General features: G+C 48.9%; 1 protein-coding gene across 4 annotated transcripts in view; it reads right to left on the reverse strand.

Moving 5' to 3' along the window:
• Window positions 1-21,709, reverse strand: part of grip2b (glutamate receptor interacting protein 2b) — a 324,567-nt gene that overhangs the window by 130,596 nt on the left and 172,262 nt on the right. For 3 of the 4 annotated variants that reach the window (XM_072472105.1, XM_072472103.1, XM_072472102.1), the window contains exons 9-10: window positions 18,648-18,817; window positions 8,885-9,019 (exon numbers count right to left, since the gene is read on the reverse strand). In XM_072472105.1, coding sequence (XP_072328206.1) covers window positions 8,885-9,019; window positions 18,648-18,817 — 305 coding nt within the window. The remainder of the gene's footprint in view (window positions 1-8,884; window positions 9,020-18,647; window positions 18,818-21,709) is intronic. The other variant, XM_072472104.1, reaches the window with a different exon arrangement.

The following is a 21,709-nucleotide window of genomic DNA, read 5'->3' on the forward strand; positions in this document are numbered from 1 at the left end:
ACCGCATCCCACCTCAGGACCTCCTCCCTCACTCGTTCCACCCGTCGGGACAGGTTGAGCTTATGCAACCTGCCCCAGTCCCGTGCCACCTGAATCCCCAAATATCAGAAACTCTCCCCCACTAGCCTGAACGGCAACCCCTTCAGCCTACTCTCCTGCCCCCTTGCCTGAATTACAAACAACTCGCTCTTAGCCACGTTCAGTTTGTATCCGGAGAACCGGCCAAATTCCCTCAGGGTTGCCAAAATACTGTCTATCGCCACCATTGGGTACGATACATATAACAGCAGATCATCCGCGTATAACGAGACTCTATGTTCCACTCCCCCCCGGACCAGTCCTTTCCAGCCCCTAGAAGCTCTCAGTGCAATTGCCAGCGGCTCTATGGCCAGCACGAACAGCAGTGGGGAGAGAGGGCAACCCTGTCTTGTCCCGCGGTGCAGTCTAAAGTAGTCCGATGTCATCCTGTTCGTCCTTACACTCGCCTCCGGGGCCTGATAAAATAGCCTAACCCAGTCGATGAACCCCTCCCCGAACCCAAACCGTCCTAGTACCTCCCACAGATAATCCCAGTCGACCTGGTCAAAAGCCTTTTCAGCATCCATGGCTATCACTATCTCTACCTCCCTACTCTCCGGGGGCATCATAATCAAGTTGAGCAGCCTTCTTATGTTGCCCACCAGCTGCCTCCCCTTTACAAACCCGGTTTGGTCCTCCACAATTACATCCGGTACATAGTCCTCAATTCTAGTCGCCAAAATCTTGCCCAGTAACTTGGCGTCTACGTTAATCAAAGAGATCGGCCTGTATGACTGACAAGCCTCCGGGTCCTTATCCCATTTCAGAATGAGCGAGATGGTGGCCTGCGACATCGTCGGGGGTAAACTCCCTCTGTCTCTTGCCTCGTTAAAGACCCTGACCAGCACCGGCCCCACTATCTCGGCAAACCTTTTGTAAAATTCCACCGGATACCCGTCCGGCCCCGGGGCTTTACCCGACTGCATGACCTTCAGGCCCCCCATTACCTCTTTAATCCCGACCAGGGCCCCCAGTCCGTCCAACCCCCTCCCCACTCTTGGGACGGTCAGTCCATCCAGGAATCGCCTCATCCCCCTGGTCCCTCGGGTGGTTCCGAAGTGTACAGCTTCCTATAAAAGTCCCGAAAGACCTTGTTCAGCCCTGCTGGATCACCCACTAGATTACCTTCCCCATCCACTACCCTCCCCATTTCCCTGGCCGCTTCCCTCTTCCTCAGTTGCTGCGCAAGCATTCTACTGGCTTTCTCCCCATGCTCATAAATCACGCTTTTTAACCTTTCTAAGCTGCTCTACGGCCTTGCCTGTGTTCAGCACCCCGAACCCGGCCTGCAGCCTCTGTCGTTTCCTGAGTAACTCTGGCCTCGGGGATTCCGCGTAACTCCTGTCCGTCCGTAAAATTTCCTTAATCAGTCGGTCTGTCTCTGCCCTATCTGTTCTGTCTCTATACGCCCGGATTGAAATCAGCTCCCCTCTCACCACTGCCTTCAGTGCCTCCCAGAGCACTGCTGCCGAGACTTCTCCAGTCTCGTTCACCTGCAGGTAATTCTGCATGCACTTCCTCAGCTCTCGCACACCGCCTCGTCCGCGAGTAGTCCAACTTCCAGCCTCCATGGTGGGCGCTGAAAGCTGTCCTTACAAAACTGCAGGTCTACCCAGTGCGGAGCATTGTCTGATCTGGCAATTGCCGAATATTCTACCCCCACCATTCCGGCCAGCAGGTCCCTACTCACAACAAAGGAGTCAATTCGGGAATACACCTTGTGGACGTGGGAGTAATACGAGAACTCCCTCGCCGTCGGCCGGCTAAATCTCCACGGATCTGCTCCATGAACCCTCTCAGTTCCTTTGCCATCGCTGGCAACTTGCCCGTTCTTGAACATGACCGGTCCAGGCTCGGGTCCAGGACTGTATTAAAGTCCCCGCCCATGATCAACTTACACGAGATCTTCCCCAGCATCCTCCTGATAAAATCCACATCGTCCCAATTACGGGCATACACACTGACCAGGACTACTCTCACCCCTTCGAGCTTACCCCTCACCATAACAAACCTGCCACCCCCATCCACGACTGTGCCCTCTGTCTCAAATTGTACCCTTTTATTAATCAGGATCGCAACCCCCCTCGTCTTAAAATCCAGCCCCGAATGAAAGACCTGACTGATCCAGCCTTTCCTTAACCTAACCTGGTCTGCCACTTTCAGGTGCATCTCCTGCAACAAGACTATGTCCGCCTTCAGAACCGCAGATGCGCAAACACACGCGCCCTCTTCACTGGCCCGTTTAACCCTCTAACATTCCAGATGATCAGCCTGGTTGGGGGGCACTTCGCCCCCTCCCCCCCCCCCCCCCCCCCCCCCACCCTTTGCCAATCAGATATCCCCTTTCCTTGGCCAGCCCCCCAGCCATGTGTCGCGCTTCCTCTGGCCCGCCCCCTGGCTGGCTCCACCCATGACCTCCTCACTGTTGCCATGTCCAGTTTCCATCCTCGTCAGCAGAACAACTCCCCCCCCCCCTAGCAACACCATCCTACCACCTAACGCCGGCTCTAATCTAACTATATGCACACACCCCACCTCACCTTCCGTTGACTAGCCCCACTCAGCTAGCCTGGGGCTCTCACCCATTGTTCCCAGTCACCCCTCCCCTGACCCCTCCACACCACTTCCCCAGATCAGCCCTACTTAAGCAAAGACTCTAGACAAGTTATAAACAAATCCCACAACAGCACAATTCAAGTTAAACAAGAAAAAAAGAGATAAGAAATAACAGGCACTCTTCAGTCCTTCCCAGACAGACACAGAAAAAGATAGCACAAAGTTCCCCTGAAGCATCCAATTTAACCCAACCCTTTGAACTGTTTTCTTTATTAATTTCCCCCCCAGCCAAACTAAGCAAAGAGCCGAAACAGGAAACATTCAGGTAAACTACGCAAAGAGCACGCAAAAACAATTTTAAAAAAAGATACAAAAACGGGAGACACCACATATACTTAACAGCTCTAACATGAGTCCTGGCCACCTCAGCGCTCAAATCTTGGTACACACGCAGGGTGGTATTGTCCCAAATACAGCTTTGTGTGCTCTTTGCCCATTGCAGCACCCGTTCCTTGTCCAGGTACCTGTAAAGGCGTACCACCATCGCTCGTGGGGGAACCCCTCGTCGCGGCTGCCTCAGCTGGACTCTGTGGGCCCTGTCCACCACCGGTGGGCGCGGGAACACCTCGCTCCCCAGCAACTTCTGAAACATACCCTCCACATATGCGTCTAGCCCCTCTACCCCTCTCCGGGAGGCCCATGATTCTCACGTTCTGTCGGCGAGATCTGTTATCCAGGTCCTCCAGCCTTTCCAGAAGCACTTTTTGCTGGTCTCTCAGCCTCCAAATCTCCACATCCGTCACCGTTTGAAAGTCAGCTTGCTCCTCCACTGACTTCTCCAACTGCTGGAACTTCTCAGCCTGATCATCCAGCCTTTTTCCCATCCTGTCAATCGACTTCTGAAGCGGCTCCAAGTTGTCACGCTTCAAAGCCAAAAAGCCCTCCTGCATAGCCTGCAGCAGCTGCTCCATTGTAGGCTGGGCTGTCGGCTCCTTGCTCTGAACACCAGCCATGCTGATCCCTCTCTCAGCCTCCACTGTGCCCTGACTCGACCACTTCTTCTGCTGTTTACGGTCCCTCCGGCTTCTTAGGTCCATATAATACTGTATGGGTCCTGTGCCTGAGTATTATTGCTTTCCAGTTCCGCGCTCAAAAGCGCAAAAAAGTCGGGGGGAAAGGTCCAAATGTCCAACCGAAACGGGAGCCACCAAATGTGCGACCTACTCCCTAATAGCCGCCAGGGGAAGTCCTTACGGGATTTTCTGCTCCTGTCGCCAAATTTGCCTGGTGAAAAACAGGAATGGGAAATCCCAGCTACAGACTCTTCCAATTCCCCGTGGCAGCGAGTGCGGCACCCAGGGGGCAGCATGGTGGCATTGTGGGTAGCACAATTGCTTCACAGCTCCAGGGTCCCAGGTTCGATTCCGGCTTGGGTCACTGTCTGTGCGGAGTCTGCACATCCTCCCCGTGTGTGCGTGGGTTTCCTCCGGGTGCTCCGGTTTCCTCCCACAGTCCAAACATGTGCGGGTTAGGTGGATTGGCCATGATAAATTGCCCTTAGTGTCCAAAATTGCCCTTAGTGTTGGGTGGCGTTACTGGGTTATGGGGATAGGGTGGAGGTATTGACCTTGGGTAGGGTGCTCTTTCCAAGAGCAGGTGCAGATTCGATGGGCCGAATGGCCTCCTTCTGCACTGTAAATTCTATGATAATCTATGAAATTCTATTAACACCTATTCACCCTCTCGTAATGAAGCTCTAATAGTTTCCCAATTGAGGACAGTTGCTCCTGGTTACAAACTTAAAGCACAGGTCCGATTGCAGCACAATTCCAACATTAACACATTCCACTCGTTCGCTGCACTTGTCGGGCAACCAATAGCAGGCCTATAGAGGCAGGCAATTGTGGGAAGAGGTCACGTGATGAAATCTCAAGAAATACGTCCGACCAGAATTAGCAAACCCAGGACTGAGGCTGGAGGGAAGGCCCAAGTTCATCTGCTGACACAGAGCTTTGCATGAGGGACCTGGAATTCAGGATTCCATGCAGCTGCCTGATTTTCCACTGAAATTTATAGATGAGAAGATCGAACTTCAACTGCCGACTTCTATACCAGAATTCCCAACAACTCCTCTGGCAGAGTTCCATGCCAGGGAAATTTGTTTGGTAAAATCTACAACTTGCCAGGATGGCCGAGTGGTCTAAGGCACCAGACTCAAGGAATGTGTTTCCTTGCCTTGTTTAAGCCTGGTGATTTCTGTTCCCTTTCTATGGCAGCACGGTAGCACAGTGAGTAGCACTGTGGCTTCACAGTGCCAGGGTCCCAGGTTCGATCCCCTGCTGGGTCACTGTCTGTGCGGAGTCTGCACGTTCTCCCCGTGTCTGCGTGGGTTTCCTCCGGTTTCATCCCACAGTCCAAAGGCGTGCAGGTTCGGTGAATTGGCCATGCTAAATTGCCCTTAGTGTCCAAAAAGGTTAGGAGAGGTTATTGGGTTATGGGGATAGGGTGGAAGTGAGGGCTTAAGTGGTCGGTGCAAACGCGATGGGCCGAATGGCCTCTTTCTGCACTGTATGTTCTATGTACAGGGAGTAACATTCCATGAATCCTGAACTTCTTGTAGGATTGAAGTAGTTAACGTTGAGCTATGGCACGTTCCCAGTTTTTACAACTGCAATAATGAAGTGTTGCATGAAACAGTGGCTTAAAAGAAGGCACATTTTTAAAGAGGATATCTGTGAATTAAGTCATAACACTGGAAGGTGATTTGATTTATTGATAACCCTTTCACACTGTCCCGAAGTCTCCAGGAAGTCCTAATCAGTACTATGAATAAACACCAGGGACGGGGTGCTCCATCCCGCTGCGCCACATTTCTGTTTCACCCCGCCGGTGGGATGCTCCGTTTCGCCGTCCGGTCAATGGGGGTTCCCATTGTGGGGCAGTCCCATGCCTTTAGGAAACCCCCAGGCTGCCGGCAAAACGGAGCATCCCGCCGGCGGAGAATCCCGCCCCAGGAGTGAACACTAGGGGCATTTAAAAAATGGCGTATATTTTTATTTAACTCTTTTGTTTACGCCTTATAAAACAATTGGAGAAGGCAAAAACATGTTTGACTAACCGTCAACGATCATCCAACCAGATAAGAGATGGCTTCATGTTACGATTGGTGTGGGAAAGTGGGCCTTGACAGGGTGGCAGGAGTGTAGGGGCAGGAGGTCATGTGAGGAAACCTCCAATCAGAGATCCCCTTGGCCCCTCCCCAACTGCCACAGAAGCCATCAATGCAAAACGAGGGAAACTCACAAAAAAAACAATAAAAAACAGAGGACAAAAAAGGGTCAGAGATTCTGCTCCTGGTGGGTGAGAAGTGCTCTCTGACCTGCTCGTTTTGATTCAATTGCAAATCATCATTTGGTAGTTACAATATTCACAGGAGTACTGAGAAGGCGGAAACACACAGATTTGTTCTGTCAAAGAAAAACAAGGCCGCAACACAGCGTGCAGTACATCAGTCCCGGCCTTTCCATGCAAAGTGCCCGTTCCAGCCCTGGCCGGCTTTTAACTGCCCCGTTCAACGAGCCCCAGCTGTTAGGCCTGGGCCCCTCAGTATTCTGCGAGCCCCATGGGGAGATCAATTCGGTCATCCCTGTGGGTCTTGCGAGGATTAGTACAGGAGTACAGAACTGGAGTATTGCTGAATAAAGAGACATGCTATCAAAAGTTTTTACCTTGCACTCATCAGAAAACAAGATTGTCAAATTTCAAAAGGAGCAGCAATTTATACTGTGTCAGAAAAAGGGGTGCTGATTGGTTAGCAGGTCAAGTCTGGTTGGTTGAGATATTGCCATGGCTTACACTAACAACAAATTAAAAATTATCAATCAGGTTCGCAATGTAGCTGACTTATGTTTGCTCAAAGCTACATATATTCATAGGGACCTGTCCTCTGCAGGCAAAAAGAATATGTCCGGTCATTGCACCTTTTCTGAATAAACAAAAGCCTTGGGGCAATAGCTCCCAGGTGCATTTTCCATGGCAATGTCTTGGCCAATCAGAGCTGATTTTCTCATGCAGTAGAAATTGTTATTCCCTAAGAAATTTCATATTCTTGGCCAAATATTTCCAGCCATTTCTCCCAGCGAGACCAGAAGATCCCTGGCAGCAGAGAGTGTGAGTTATGGGAAAAGCCACTGACAATAGCGGGACTGGAAGATACCACCGCCAGTCAATGGCAGGCCACCTTCAAACACACTGCAGAGGGGGTGGAAAATCCGCCCTTGTGTCTGTCTTGGTGAGTGCAAGATGAAAAACTTTGACAGCATGAATAAATTGACTCATGCAAGGTGGAACAGTGGAAATATAGGGTATGTTGGCATCATGTCCACTGATGACCATGAAACCATTGTCGATTGTTGTAAAAACCCATCTGGTCCGACCTGCACCTGACTCCAGATCCACAGCAATGTGGTTGACTCTTAAATGCTGTCTGAAATGGTCTAGTAAGCCACTCAGGGTAATTAGGAATGGGCAATAAATGCTGGCCTGGTCAGCATCACCCACATCCCAAGGACAATTTTAAAAAAAATGTTAACCCAATTGTTTGGCTTCAAATCAAAGCACTTCCAGAAAGTAAAATGATAGAATATAGTTGAGCCAGTCATTGGTTGATTAGGGAAGGAGCATTCAACCTCTATTCCTTGGACTGCATGCAACTCCCTAAGTTCAGACTATCTGGACTTTGAATCCCAGCTAACCTGGTCCAACTTATGGTCCAACTAGTGTGCCCTGCTTGAGAGGTAGAGCAATGGGGAAAGTCAATATCACAAGCTTGACCCTTTTATGGTCCAGTACATCTCTGTGAACTAGTTTGAGAGAAATCTCTCATCATTGAAATGTTGACTGAAGGGAGTTTGGGAAGTTCTTAATGTGAAGAAGGCTCTCAATTGTTGGTCAAAGTGGACACAGTCTGCCCCCGCCCATTCAAGACTTTGGTCCTATCCAGGTAGGTTCACTGAAGACCTCCTCTGTGATATCAGAGGGTGGTTGTCCTGTAGGTATTTTAGTGCATTTGTCACTCTCATGCTTCAGACCTCGGCTTGACCCTCAATGATTTACTTCTAACCTTTATTTCCATTTGCTGTGGAGGGAGGGTGGCAGCAATGTGACTCTTAGCTGCCCACTGAAATAGCCAAGGAAGTTGCTCATTTCAAGGGTGGTTAGGGATTGGCATCAAATGCTGGCATTGCCAGTGATGCCCACAGCCCATGAAATATATAAAAAACAAAAATTTCAAAAACAGTTCTATCAATGACAATAGATGTTCCTTCTGATGTTTATGTAAGTCATTCTATTATGCTTTTACCTGTTGTAGCTGTACCCTTTAATCTTTTGAGTATAATGATTTAGTCTTCACTTTACTGAGCACAATCATGGATTTATATCTGCATGTTCTCGACAATTTAAGAAAAAGTAATTTTGTGCACTAACCTGTCCTACTTGGCACTGTCGCCAGGTTTATAAGTTTAACTCTTGGAGTGGCACCAGCTGAAAGGAATCTGGACCCCTGGGTAAGCAATTTACTTATAACTCCAGGGGTAAGCCATTTTACATAATATTTCAGGGGTAAGCCATTTTACTTACTTCTCCATCTTAAACACTGTGATGCAGGAAATGCTTTATTAACATACTAGCAACCTTGCTCAGGAGTATCTGTATCTTTGTAGCATTAATGCTATCTTGGCAAAACATACACTGCGTGAACAGGTAGGGATCGTAGGCTGGACTCTACCATTCCAGATGAGACTGGATCTCCAACTTTAACCCAGTGTAACATCTTACTGTTTGACCCAACATATCAGGGCCACAGTGAATAGCGTCACACAGTCACCACCCACAAGTGCGGAGGGCAATTGTCCAATCTCAACAATTTTGCCTTGGCTTGGAGCCAAGCAGGTGCCAGGCACTTTTCCGATGCAGAAGACAAAAATTGGAAGCAGAATTACTGCAGCTGGACTTTGAATGTCTCCTAACGTTAGCTGTTGCCAGATGTCATGGGTCAAAGGTCCCTTTGCACATGCACGTAGGGAGTTAATAGCGCTGAGCACCATGAGACTAAGAGAAAGGGAATGGGGAAGGAAAATAAACAGGCTTGCTTGCAAAGGAAAGATTCATTCCAAGGAGTTGGATTTCCTGGAGCTGGTGTTGAAGGGATTCCCGAGTAGGTTCGGAGAGGTAGGCTAAGTTACTGTACATTTGCAGTAGTCCGAGTTGGATAGAGGGGTTGCTGCACTCCAGGTAGGCGTCTTGCAGTGCCCTGGGTGGTAGGTGTGGCAGTAGTTGATGCAGGGGTCCCAGCAGTGATGGTGGTCACTCTTCTGAATCTTAACTGTCCATTGGCCAGTGGGAGATTGAGGGGAAATGGAAAAGAGAAACAAGAGAAAAAAAATATGAATAAATTCTTCCAAAGTGACACTGCACCACTTAAAAAAAAACACTGCCTACATCTTGGGGATGGTCAATGGTTTCCAAGCTCAATGCCAGAACATGTATGAGACCAACTTTGAGGTTATGCTGCTCTCTTATTTTTTTAACTTTTAACAAATTGACATGAAAATAATGAAACTATGATCTAAATTAGTTTCACAATCAGCTTTTGTTTTAGTAAAAAAGCAGCTGTCCTTTGGGAACTTAGCAATGGCCCAAATCTTGTGTCTGCATTCATTTGTCCAATTTACTCATTGTGGCAGATAATCAGTCATTCCGCTGAAACATTCATCACATTGCCTCCATCTACCAATCCTGTAACAATCATAGAAATTCAACAGGCGTGGCCTGGCCAGCAGGGGATCAATCACACTACCCTAGTTTAACATGTTTTGGTTGTTTGAATCATAGAATCGCTACAGTGTTGAAGGAGACCATTTGGTCCATAGAGTCTGTACCAGCCCTCCAAAAGAGCACTCCACCAAGGTCCCGCCCTATCCCTGTAACCCCACCTAACCTTTGAACACTCAGGGCCAATTCACCTAACCCAGCCACCTTTGGACGGTGGGAGGAAACCCGAGCGCCCGGTGGATACCCACCTGGACAAGGGGAGAACGTGGAAACACCACACAGGCAGTCACCCAAGGCCGGAATGGAGCCCGGGGCCCTGGTGCTGTGAGGCAGCAGTGTTAATCACCGTGCCACCATGCTTTATAATACGCCGATAATTTCCCATTTTAAAAATATATAAATTTAGAGTACCAATTCAGTTTTTCCAATCAAGGGACAATTTAGCGTGGCCAATCCACCTACCCTGTACATCTTTTGGGTTGTGGGGGCAAAACCCATGCAAACACGGGGAGGATGTGCAAACTCCACACGGATAGTGACCCAGAGCCGGGATCGAACCTGGGACTTCAGCGACGTGAGGCAGCAATGCTAACCACTGCGCCACCCGATAATTTCCCATTCTTGATGTGGGTGCTAATCCTATAATTCCAAGGATACAACTCATTATTAAATACCTGGAGAACACACACTGGGAGCAAGTTACCAGCTGGACTGAATCGAGAACTTCGCGAGGTTTACATATGGATGTGAATACATAAAGTTATGGGCTGGAATTTAATCGAGCGATTCAGATATTTTTTATAGTGTAATAGTAGCTTGGATTGCGTTACAGGCTGCAATCTCATCAAGAGTTTTGGTGGGTTTATTTCTATGAAAACAGATTCCTGGCAGTGAGCTACTGGCTGGAATCTACCCAGGGAGTTGGATGATTTACACATAGAATAGCTGATACTAGTTAAAAGGTGAAGTCACACAGGATCAGAGGTGAGCTGGCAAGATAGATACAGAACTGGCTAGGCCATAGAAGGCAGAGAGTAGCAATGGAAGGGTGCTTTTCTGATTGGAGAGCTGTGACTAGTGGTGTTCCGCAGGGATCAGTGCTGGGACCTTTGCTGTTTGCAGTGTATATCAATGATTTGGAGGAAAATGTAACTGGTCTGATTAGTAAATTTGCGGACGACACAAAGGTTGGTGGAATTGCGGATAGCGATCAGGACTGTCAAGAGGATACAGCAGGATTTTTTACACAGAGTGTAGTGGGTGCCTGGAACTCGCTGCCGGAGGTGGTGGTGGAAGCAGGGACGATAGTAACATTTAAGGGGCATCTTGACAAATACATGAATTGGATGGGAATAGAGGGATACGGACCCCGGAAGTGTAGAAGATTTTAGTTTAGACGGGCAGCATGGTCTGCGCAGGCTTGGAGGGCTGAAGGGCCTGTTCCTGTGCTGTGTTTTTCTTTGTTCTTTGAGTTATAGGCTGCATTCTAATTGAGGAATTTGGTAACAGATACCTGGGAGTGAGTTACAGACTGGAATTCAATCGAGGGGTTAGGCTGGTTTCCGTACCAAATGACAGATACCCTGGAGTATGTTTCAGGCTGGTATCTAATTGAGGGCTTTGGGTGCTTTATATGTTGAATCATGGATACCCCAGAGTAGATGGAATTGAACCTGAATGGAATCTAACCTGGTGGCACGGTGGCACAGTGGTTAGCATTGCTGCCTCACAGCGCCAGGGTTAAATTCCAGCCTCGGGTAACTGTCTGCCTTGTCATGGGAGTGTCCCTTTAAGAAATGTTTTGCCTTTTCACATGGCTTCAGTGATGTCATTGTGTGGGTGGAACTGGGCTGTGGCTCTGAATAGGTTTTTTTGTTTTTGAGCTGGGAGCTGTTGTGTGGCTCTGGGTTTTGCGTTTGTTTTCACATTTGGCTGCTGTATTCAGACAGACAAGTACCTTGGAGTGTCTCTCTCTACCTTCAGTTTTAAAAGCTGTCTCCAGATGACTTGATAACTTAAAAGTGATAACTGTTTTCTGGAAGGAATCCAAACCTACTGTTTTGGTAAAAGGGTTTCCTGGTTTATGGGATGTTGTTATTAAATTGAAACAGCTCAGGGGAATTCATTAAGGGTTATATACAGAGTACTGTAGCGGTGTGGGACATTTATGTTTATAATTGATAAAAATGCTTACTGTGTGTGTTTATAAAAATGTTAACTGAATTCGTAGAATAAATTTTGTTTTGATTAAAAGTGCTTAAGGCCTCTGTTGAATAACACCTGAAAGGTAGGCCCTTGTCCTCATCGCAACCAAAATCAATAAACAGTTGTAGGTCAGGTGAACTCCATGATATACTTTGGAGTTTTTTTAAACCTTGGCCCACAACAGTCTGAAGCCTGCACGTTCTCCCTCTGTCTGCATGGGATTCCTCCGGGTGCTCCGGTTTCCTCCCACAATCCAAAGATATGCAGGTTAAGTGGATTGGCCATGTTAAATTGCCCCTTAGTGTCTAAATAAAGCTAGGTGGGGTTACGGGAATGGGGCGGGGGCATCGGCCAGGGCAGGGTTCACCTTTGGAGGGTCCGTGCAGACTCAATTGGCCAAATGGTCTCCTTCTGCACTGTAGGGATTCCAAGGATAATTGAGGTATTTGGATCATTGACATACTAATAACACATGTCTGGGAATCTGTGTTACAGGCTGGAATATAATCGAGGGGCTTGGATCATTTAAGCATCAGTGACACGTGCTTACTGGACCAATACTGAATCTGAGAAGGATTCCCCACATTCACAGGAGTCTGGGTTAGAAGGTTGATTATTTAGCTGACTGTCCATCCCAGTAAGCTCATAACTGGGTCATGGGAACTCCTGCATATTTTCATCAGAAGACTTATTTCTGCCCGATGCTATTCACTGACACTGAACTCAAGTTGAACGGGACCTTAGAACATTTCCTCAGAGCAGTAGGCATGCAAGAAATTACATTTAATAATTGATTTCAGTTTCATTTACCACAATCTTTCTTAAGGTTATCAAAAAAATCAATACACGTGTACAGCTTACTTATCGGAATGATGTATCAGAGGCTTACTCTGCCCGGGAGTATTTACAAATTTGAGAATTTATTTGCTTGTTAGTTTTTGACTTTCTGATTGTAATACAGTGACCTTTCAACAGGATTCTGAGAATGCTACGATCCATTTGCTTCATTTCACATGTCACGGTAGCACAGTGGTTACCACTGCTGCTTCACAGCGCAAGGGACCCGGGTTCGATTCCCGGCTTGGGTCACTGTTTGTGCAGAGTCTGCACGTTCTCCTCATGTCTGTGGGTTTCCTCCGGGTGCTCCGGTTTCCTTCTACAAGTCCCGAAAGACATGCTGTTAGGTGATTTGGACATTTTGAATTCTCCCTCAGTGTACCCAAACAGGCACCGGAGTGTAGCGACTACGGGTTTTTCACAGTAACCTCATTGCGTTGTTCATGTAAGCCTACTTGTGACACTTATAAAGATTATTAATATTTCAGTAAAGATTTCACTGCTGCCAATGTCCTTTCGTAGCCCAGGCAGTCACCAACCATTTGCCATTACCCAAAATTCCAAATACTGAGATGCTGGGCACGGTCGAATGGCCTCATCACCGCCCGACTTGGTGACACAACGAGGCCGTTAAATCTTCCCAGAGGCCTCTCACGTGATTTGCGATGTTTGGAACGCCTCATGAGATCATATGTTAGTGCCCGATTCTCCCGAAGCCCGGGAATGAACGCCCGCGCCTGGGAGACCTCACTATGGCACTATTTGGCACTGGTCCACACAAACGTGGACCAGGCGTAATGGTACCTGGGGTGGTCTCCAAGGCCACCGGAGGCCCCTGGGTGGTTGGGCTCTGGGCAGGGAGGTACCCTAGCACTCCCGCAGGCACCCAGGAACCTTGGCATTGCTGTGCCAAGGTGCTCCTGTGGCACTGCTATGGTGCTCAGGTGGCAGTGCCAAGGTGCCCAGTTGATAATTGCCTGTGTCAGGTATTGGGCCAGGGGGTGCCCTGCTGTTAAGGGGTGAGGGGGGGCTCGATGACCCCGTAAGCGGTAGGTTGGGGCAGTGGGGGAATCTGGAGGCCATTGTGGGATGTCTGAGGGGGATCGAGATAGAAGGGCGGCATTTAAAAATGGCACCCGATCTCTTCCTGCACTGACGAGGTACTTGCGGCCACGCCGGGGCCAAGAAAAACAACAGTCCTGTTTGATAGCGGGGTTGTTCTTGCCCCCACTAAATGCACCCAAAACGGGATTCTATTTTGGCGCATTAAATCGCGTTGTTTAAACTGTACTGAACACGCTGAGCTCTTCAGTAATTACTGTTCTGTTATGACTACATCCAATTAACAGCTCACATCACGACATTAACAAATCAACACATATATAGAACATAAAACATAGAACATTACAGCGCAGTACAGGCCCTTCGGCCCTCGATGTTGCGCCGACCTGTGAAACCACTCTAAAGCCCATCTACACTATTCCCTTATCGTCCATATGTCTATCCAATGACCATTTGAATGCCCTTAGTGTTGGCGAGTCCACTACTGTTGCAGGCAGGGCATTCCACGTCCTTACTACTCTCTGAGTAAAGAACCTACCTCTGACATCTGTCTTATATCTATCACCCCTCAATTTAAAGCTATGTCCCCTCGTGCTAGACATCACCATCCAAGGAAAAGGGCTCTCACTGTCCACCCTATCCAATCCTCTGATCATCTTGTATGCCTCAAATAAGTCACCCCTTAACCTTCTTTTCTCGAATGAAAACAGCCTCAAGTCCCTCAGCCTTTCCTGATAAGATCTTCCCTCCATACCAGGCAACATTCTGGTAAATCTCCTCTGCACCCTTTCCAATGCTTCCACATCCTTCCTATAATGCGGCGACCAGAATTGCACGCAATACTCCAAATGCGGCCGCACCAGAGTTTTGTACAGCTGCAACATGAACTCATGGCTCCGAAACTCAATCCCTCTACCAATAAAAGCTAACACACCGTACGCCTTCTTAACAACCCTCTCAACCTGAGTGGCAACTTTCAGGGATCTATGTACATGGACACCGAGGACTCTCTGCTAATTCACACTGCCAAGAATCTTACCATTAGCCCAGTACTCTGTCTTCCTGTTATTCCTTCCAAAATGAATCACCTCACACTTTTCTTCATTAAACTCCATTTGCCACCTCTCAGCCCAGCACTGCAGCTTATCTATGTCCCTCTGTAACTTGTAACATCCTTCCGCACTGTCCACAACTCCACCGACTTTAGTGTCATATGCAAATTTACTCACCCATCCTTCTACATCCTCCTCCAGGTCATTTATAAAAATGACAAACAGCAGTGGCCCCAAAGCAGATCCTTGTGGTACACCACTAGTAACTGGACTCCAGTCTGAATACTTCCCATCAACCACCACCCTTTGTCTTCTTCCAGCTCGCCAATTTCTGATCCAAACTGCTAAATCTCCCTGAATCCCATGCTTCCGTATTTTCTGAGTAGCCTACCGTGGGGAACCTTATCAAACGCTTTACTGAAATCCATACACACCACATCAACTGCTTTACCCTCATCCACCTGTTTGGTCACCTTCTCAAAGAACTCAATAAGGTTTGTGAGGCACGACCTACCCTTCACAAAACCGTGTTGACTATGTCTAATCAAATTATTCCTTTCCAGATGATTATACATCCTATCTCTTATAAACCTTTCCAAGACTTTGCCCACAACAGAAGTAAGGTTCACTGGTCTATAGTTACCGGGGTTGTCTCTACTCCCCTTCTTGAACAAGAGGACAACATTTGCTATCCTCCAGTCTTCTGGCACTATTCCGGTTGACAAAGATGACTTAAAGATCAAAGCCAAATATAGAACAAAAATACCAGCCAGGATTTTCCGCACCATCTCCCGCCGTGCTTTCTGGTGGTGATACCAGCTCACCATTGGCCACTGGCAGATCTTCAAATCCTCCTGAAGTTTACGCCGTTTTGCATGTCTCGGCCACCCGGTGACAGCTAGTTGATTAAACTACTCCAAAGTCCCCAATTCTCAGTGCCTCCCCTAGTTAGCAGCTTCAATCAGCCACTTGCACCGTTAGCAATGGGACATAAGTGTAGCCCTTCTGTTAGCACTATCTAACACAACACTTCTAGAACGCCGGAAACTGTTGTGTGATCGTCTGGCCGGCACACGGGACTCCTCGCCATCACGTGCGTCAAGCTGCAGGTGGCGGACGATGATGCTCGACTTCAGTAGCACCTGCCAAACCTGTGACCTGTACCATCTAGAAGGATGAGGGCAGCAGTTGTATTGGGTACAACACCATCTGGAAGTTCCCCTCCAAGTCACACACCATTCTGACTTGGAAATATATCGCCGTTCCTTCAATGTAACTGGGACAAAATCCTGGAACTCCCTCCCTAACAGCACTGTGGATGCACCTACACCATGTGGATGGCAGCTCTCCACTACCTTCTCAAAGACAATTACTGATTAGCAATTAATGTTGGCCACGCCTGCAATGCCAACACCCTGAGAATGAGTTTAAAAGAAAATCCCTGTTGTCCCACTGCAGCATTGCCCAGCAGCTGCAGGGTCTTCAAGAGGCTTGGAAGTGTCATCTTCATCACAGAGTCATATTTTTATTGATTTAGTTTCTTCACATGTTTTTCTTGCCACAAGTTTTTTTTGGAAATGATCTTGTCACATCAGCCATCTCTTGAGAGAAACAACCTTCACAACCTCACCATGTCTTCAGTGCTTCATAGCCAATGAAATACATTTGAAGTTTGTTCACTGCTCTAATGTAGGTAACAGGACTGACTCCACTGCAAGACTCACAAACATTAGTGTTATATTGACCAGACCGTCCCTTAGTTCAAATGTTAGTATTGGCTAGTTTTCTTTCCTAATTTCATGCCGCTTGAATTAAACAGATGTTCTTTTCCATTCTGGATTGGAAGTACACCAATCTAGCAAACAGCCCTGGATACATCTTAAATAAATCTTCTGCCCGGTTCCTACTAATATTTATCCCTCAGCTAATAGTGACCCAATTAGGACCTGGGTTTGATTATGACCTTGGGTCACTGTCTGGGCGGAGACTGCACGTTCTCCCCGTGCCTGCGTGGGTTTCTTCCGTGTGCTCCAGTTTCCTCCCACAGTCCAACGATGTGCAGGTTAGGTGGATTGGCCATGATAAAATTTCCCCTTAGTGTCCAAGGATGTGCAGGTTCGGTGGGGTTGCGGGGATAGGGCGGGGAGTGGGTGGGGTGCTCTTTCAGAGGGTTGGTGCATGCTTGATGGGCTGAATGGCCTCTTTCTGCACTGTCGGGATTCTATGATTCTAATAGCTAACAAACAGATTATTTTGTTAGGTAAGGTGCTTTGGGGTGTCCGGGAGCATGAAAGAGTGTCCTATCTTTCCCTTCACTTTATCCACTCTGCTGTTTCTGGGCTACAGCGACTTGATGGTTATACCTGGTGCCTAAGGCTGATACAGCCTTTCCATCAAATCATTGCCATTTCTTGCCAAGGTCAGTGAGATGTCTTTGATGTGAATACCTGCATTTTCTCATTCGCCTCTTCTTCCCAGTGGCTTCCACTTCTGATGATGCTGACACTGTGTGCCGTCTCACGGTTGCCCTCCGCGCCCTCGCCTAAATGCCCAAGATTCATGTGAACCATGACGGTGAACAGCAGCCGGCTGAATCAGGCCCAACCCTGTTCCCACCCAGCAACCACGAGCGTTACCTCGAAGCAAGGGTTCAGCGAAAGAGGTCAGGAACAGGAAATGCTGGAAGATTTGCTCACCTCCTGTGCCCTGGAGTGCACCAACAAGGACCCCTCCCAGGTGAAATCAACTGATTTGCCATAGAGCAGGGATTGGAACATTTGGAGCTCGAGTTTTCCTGATTTTTCCCACTGAACTAACAAGAGGAAAACCTATCCCTATGTGGTTTGCTGGGATCAATTACTGACTGGATGAAAGATCATGCACGTTTCCACTGGAGCCTCAATTGACTTTGTTGATTGGTTAGATTACTAACAGGATTGGGATAAAACATGTTGGAATGATTTGCTATCAGAGAGAACACGGATGTGGGCGTAAAATCCAGGGAGAATCTTTTGAAAGATTGCATTACCCCATTTTCCCTGCCCCTTGCCGGTAACGTCTCGAGCTTCACGCACTCGAAGGGCGGCAACCTCATTTTAATGGATTGGAATAAATTTAAGTATCATTTTACAGTCCCCCGCCCCGACGCCACATTATCCCCCCTCACTGAATATTCAAACCTCGCCAACACCACTTCACAACAGCTTTTTATAAATGGGATTCAGTCGAGGGGATCCCTCTGGTGGCGCAAGGTTAGGTATAGCCCCTGGGGCAAGAGGGGCATGGCTGGTACAGGTTGGCACTGCCAGGTTGGCACAGTGACAACCTGTGCCAAGGGGCAAAGCCGGGGGCAGTGTTGGGGGCAGTGACAAGGGGTGGGCACTCATGGGAGACACGTTGGGATGGTTTGCAGGTATGTGTGGTGGGAGGGGGATGGAGAGAGTGGGCAGTGAGGAAGGAATTTGAAGGCGCGGGGAGAGTGGGCAGTAAAGTGCGATACTTCCACGGCAGGGGAGGTGGGGGACTCCAATGATTGTCCAGAAGGGCAGGGGGGGAAGCCTCCGATGATAGTTTGCCTCGTGGGGAGGCAATACCTCTGTGCTGGGTTGGGGAGGGGGGCGGGGGTGAAGTTCCACTTCAGTACTCAGCGGGGTCCCCTTTTAAAGATGACGTCCAGATTTCTGTGGAGCCGGGCGCCAGCTCTATCAGGCCCCGCCAGAGTGACGGCGTTTTTTTTCTCAACAAGGCTCAAGGTCTGGGGAGAAAACTGGAGACGACACGCTGGTTTTCAGTCTGAGCCTGACATTTTGAAAAAATATGGTGAGATTCCACCCGGTGAGCCTTTGTTTCTTGTTAAACTTTTGGCCGAAAGGTGGTCACCATATTGCGCTTGGCTTTTTATTACCAGAGTACCAGTAGTCTGGGTTCCCTCTGCCAGCAGTTCAACTTTGTGAAGTGATCCCAACAATGGTTTTGATGCTCTTTATTGTCTCGGTCTGACATGTTAAAGGGGAACAGATGTACCTTGCTCTGCTGGCTTCAGTGACAGTCTGCTCTGGTGCACTGGCAGGATCTCCAGCTTCACGTTATCAGAAGTACTGGTCAGGAGCTGGGTGGCCTCCAGCACGGTGCAGTGTTCAGTGCTTATCCCATCAATCGACAAAATGTGGTCTCCAACGTGCAACGCCCCACACCTAAAAAACAAAACAAAATGCCTTTTCAGAACTCTGTATAAACCAATTACAAAAGTTGATCTGATAGCCTTCACGCTTATGCATCTATCTAAAATAATGACATATAATTTCAAAAGCAGTATTTTCAGAAAAAATCCAATGTATTCTGCTTTAAAACTTCAAACTAACAGGGTTGAGTTGTTTGGTTTTAATTTGCTTCTCCTGCCCTCGGTGTCCCTCTCTCCCTATTTGGTCATGCCTAGCTGGTAGGCCATTGTCAAAGCCTGTCCATGTGTGAGGCATTGGACAGGTACAGAGACGCAAGTTAAAATCAGTTCGCTAACTGAGTTAAAATCTTCAAGTCCCTTCCTGCCTGCTCTGCTTCACCCTCACTCTGTTACCTTCTCCTATCCGACTTAAATCCTGTGTTCCTCCAACTCTGTGTCTTGTGCACTGTCCATTCTATTCACCCCACCTATTGTAGTCAATGAGGGGTCCTGAAAAGGTAAGTCAAAAGTAGCTTACTTCCGACTCACAGTCAGGAAATACAGCAGTCAGCAACTCCCCAAGTCCCAGCCGGGACCATCCAGAGATGCCGGCTCCTTCCTGGGCCAGCTTTTATCTCGGGGAATCGATGAGCCCCTCTGTTGGGCCTGCGCCCCTCAGCGAGGGAGCTCATACTCCTTTAACCCCATCGGGATAATCAGATCATCTCCATGGACCCTGTGAGGGTTCTAACACCACCATTGATGGCTGTGCCTCGAGTGTTGATGTTAAAGTTTTGTTTTTCATTACGGTGCCCCTTTGATTAGTTAATCAGAGAATTCATTTCTTTTTAAGTTGCTTAAAAGAGGATCAAGGACAACTCCCCAATGTCACATTGTCAAGTTTCAGTTCAGGTTTTATTGGTTCTGTTGCAATAATGTAAACTGGCCGTTACAGGGTAGTGATTTGTTTCATGATTTTATGTTCATTGTTTTTTTTACTCAGAAAGGACTTCTGGGACACCAGTCGAGTTGTTTGGGAGGAGGCCGACATATAGAATGCTGCATTCTGTAAATAACAGGGCCGGGATTCTCCATTGGCAAAGAACTGGTTCCGGCATCAAAATCGTGGCGGCCGCTGATATAACGCCAAATCGCAATTCTTCGTCACCTCGACAGCGGTGTCAATGCATACCGGAACGCACGTACAGTAAACACCATTTGCATATCATTAGCGGACCCAATCTGGTATTCTCCAGGGCCTCCGCGATTCTCCTCCTCCGATGGGCCGATTTCCCGACAGTGCTGTTCACTTGTGCTTTTAAAAATAGTGAAACCGGCGTCATGGCTGGCGAAAGAGAGAGAGAGGAGGTAGGACACAGAGAGGAGCGACTGTGGGCTACCGGTCTGGACACTGGCCGGGCTGGCTGGGTTGGGGGGCACCCTGCCAGAGCCGGGGGTGGGGGTGGGGACAGGCCGAGCAGCCGGTGTGCCAACACCCCATGGAATTAGGGCGGTGTCCAGGCACGCAGACATCTTGCTGTGGCTTAAATCCTGTGTTCTTCCAACTCTGGTGTCTTGTGCACTGCCCACTCCATTCAGCCCACCCATTGTAGACAATGAGGAGTATTGTCAAAAGTCAAAAGTAGTTTACTTCCTACTCACAGGTAGGAAATCGCAGTTAAGCATCTCCCAAGTCCAAGCTGACCCACTGACCACCCACCCAACCCCTAGTTCTGCAGAGTGACACCAGCTTTATGGGCACCCCCCCATGGGCACCCCCCCCCCCCCCGCCTCTGCCACCCACCGGTGGCCCACCCAGGGTAAAACCCACAGTATCCCCTACAGGGGCCGAGGAGTGTACCGCTGGCATCAGGGACGGAGGCCCCCACGGTGCCGGCCACTGACGGAGCCAGGGGTGCGGGGATGGAGGGGGACACACGCGGGGGCAGAGCCTACAATGCCAACTGGGGCCACCATGTAGCCCGGTGGACCTGGTTGGGCACAGGGGTACACGCCATGCTAACATGCCGGCCTTTCACCCCCTACAGACAATGGATATTGGAGTTCAACCAGCAATGGTGGCTGGCCTTCCTGTTAGTCACCGCAGCCCTGGGGATGCCCTGCGGCTGTAATAATAATAATCTTTATTGTCACAAGCAGGCTTACATTAACACTGCAATGAAGTTACTGTGAAAATCCCTGAGTCGCCACATTCCGGCGCCTGTTCGGGTACACTGAGCGAGAATTCAGAATTTTCAATTCTGAATTGGTGAATTTTCAATTCACCAAACAGCACGTCTTTCGGGATTTGTGGGAGGAAACCGGAGCACTCAGAGGAAACCCACCCAGATACGGGTAGAACGTGCAGCTTCCGCACAGACAGTGACCCAATCCTGGAATAGACGAAGAGGAAGCTGCAGCAGCGGAGCGTGTCGCAGAGGAACAGGTGGCAGCCGCCCAGGATGGAGAGCAAGCTGCCCAACAGGCCGAGGAGGAGGAGGTGCCAAGGACGCCTCGTGTGTACCAGCACTGCCTGTCATTCGAGGTCCTGCCGGATCGGGCATGCCGAAAACTCAGGCTGAGCAGAGAGACAGTGCGACCGAACCCACCAGGCTGCCTGGGCAACGGGGTTCGCCATGATTGCCGGGCTACCCCGGGTCCAGGGGGTGATCAACGGGATTCATGTCCCCCTATGGGCTCCTGCAGATGAGAACCAACCAAAAGGGTTAGCACTCGATGAACGTGAGGCTGATATGTGACCATCAGCTGTGCATCATTCATCTCTGCGCCTGATACCCGGGCAGTGTGCACGACACCTTCATCCTGGCACACTCGAGAGTCGCTGACACGTTCGAGATGCCCCCCCCCCCCACCCACCGCCTCCCTCCCTCCAGCCCCCGACTGGGTGGTGCTTTGGCCTCCTGAA

This window comes from Scyliorhinus torazame, chromosome 13 (assembly GCF_047496885.1).
Source record: "Scyliorhinus torazame isolate Kashiwa2021f chromosome 13, sScyTor2.1, whole genome shotgun sequence".
Taxonomy (NCBI): domain Eukaryota; kingdom Metazoa; phylum Chordata; class Chondrichthyes; order Carcharhiniformes; family Scyliorhinidae; genus Scyliorhinus; species Scyliorhinus torazame.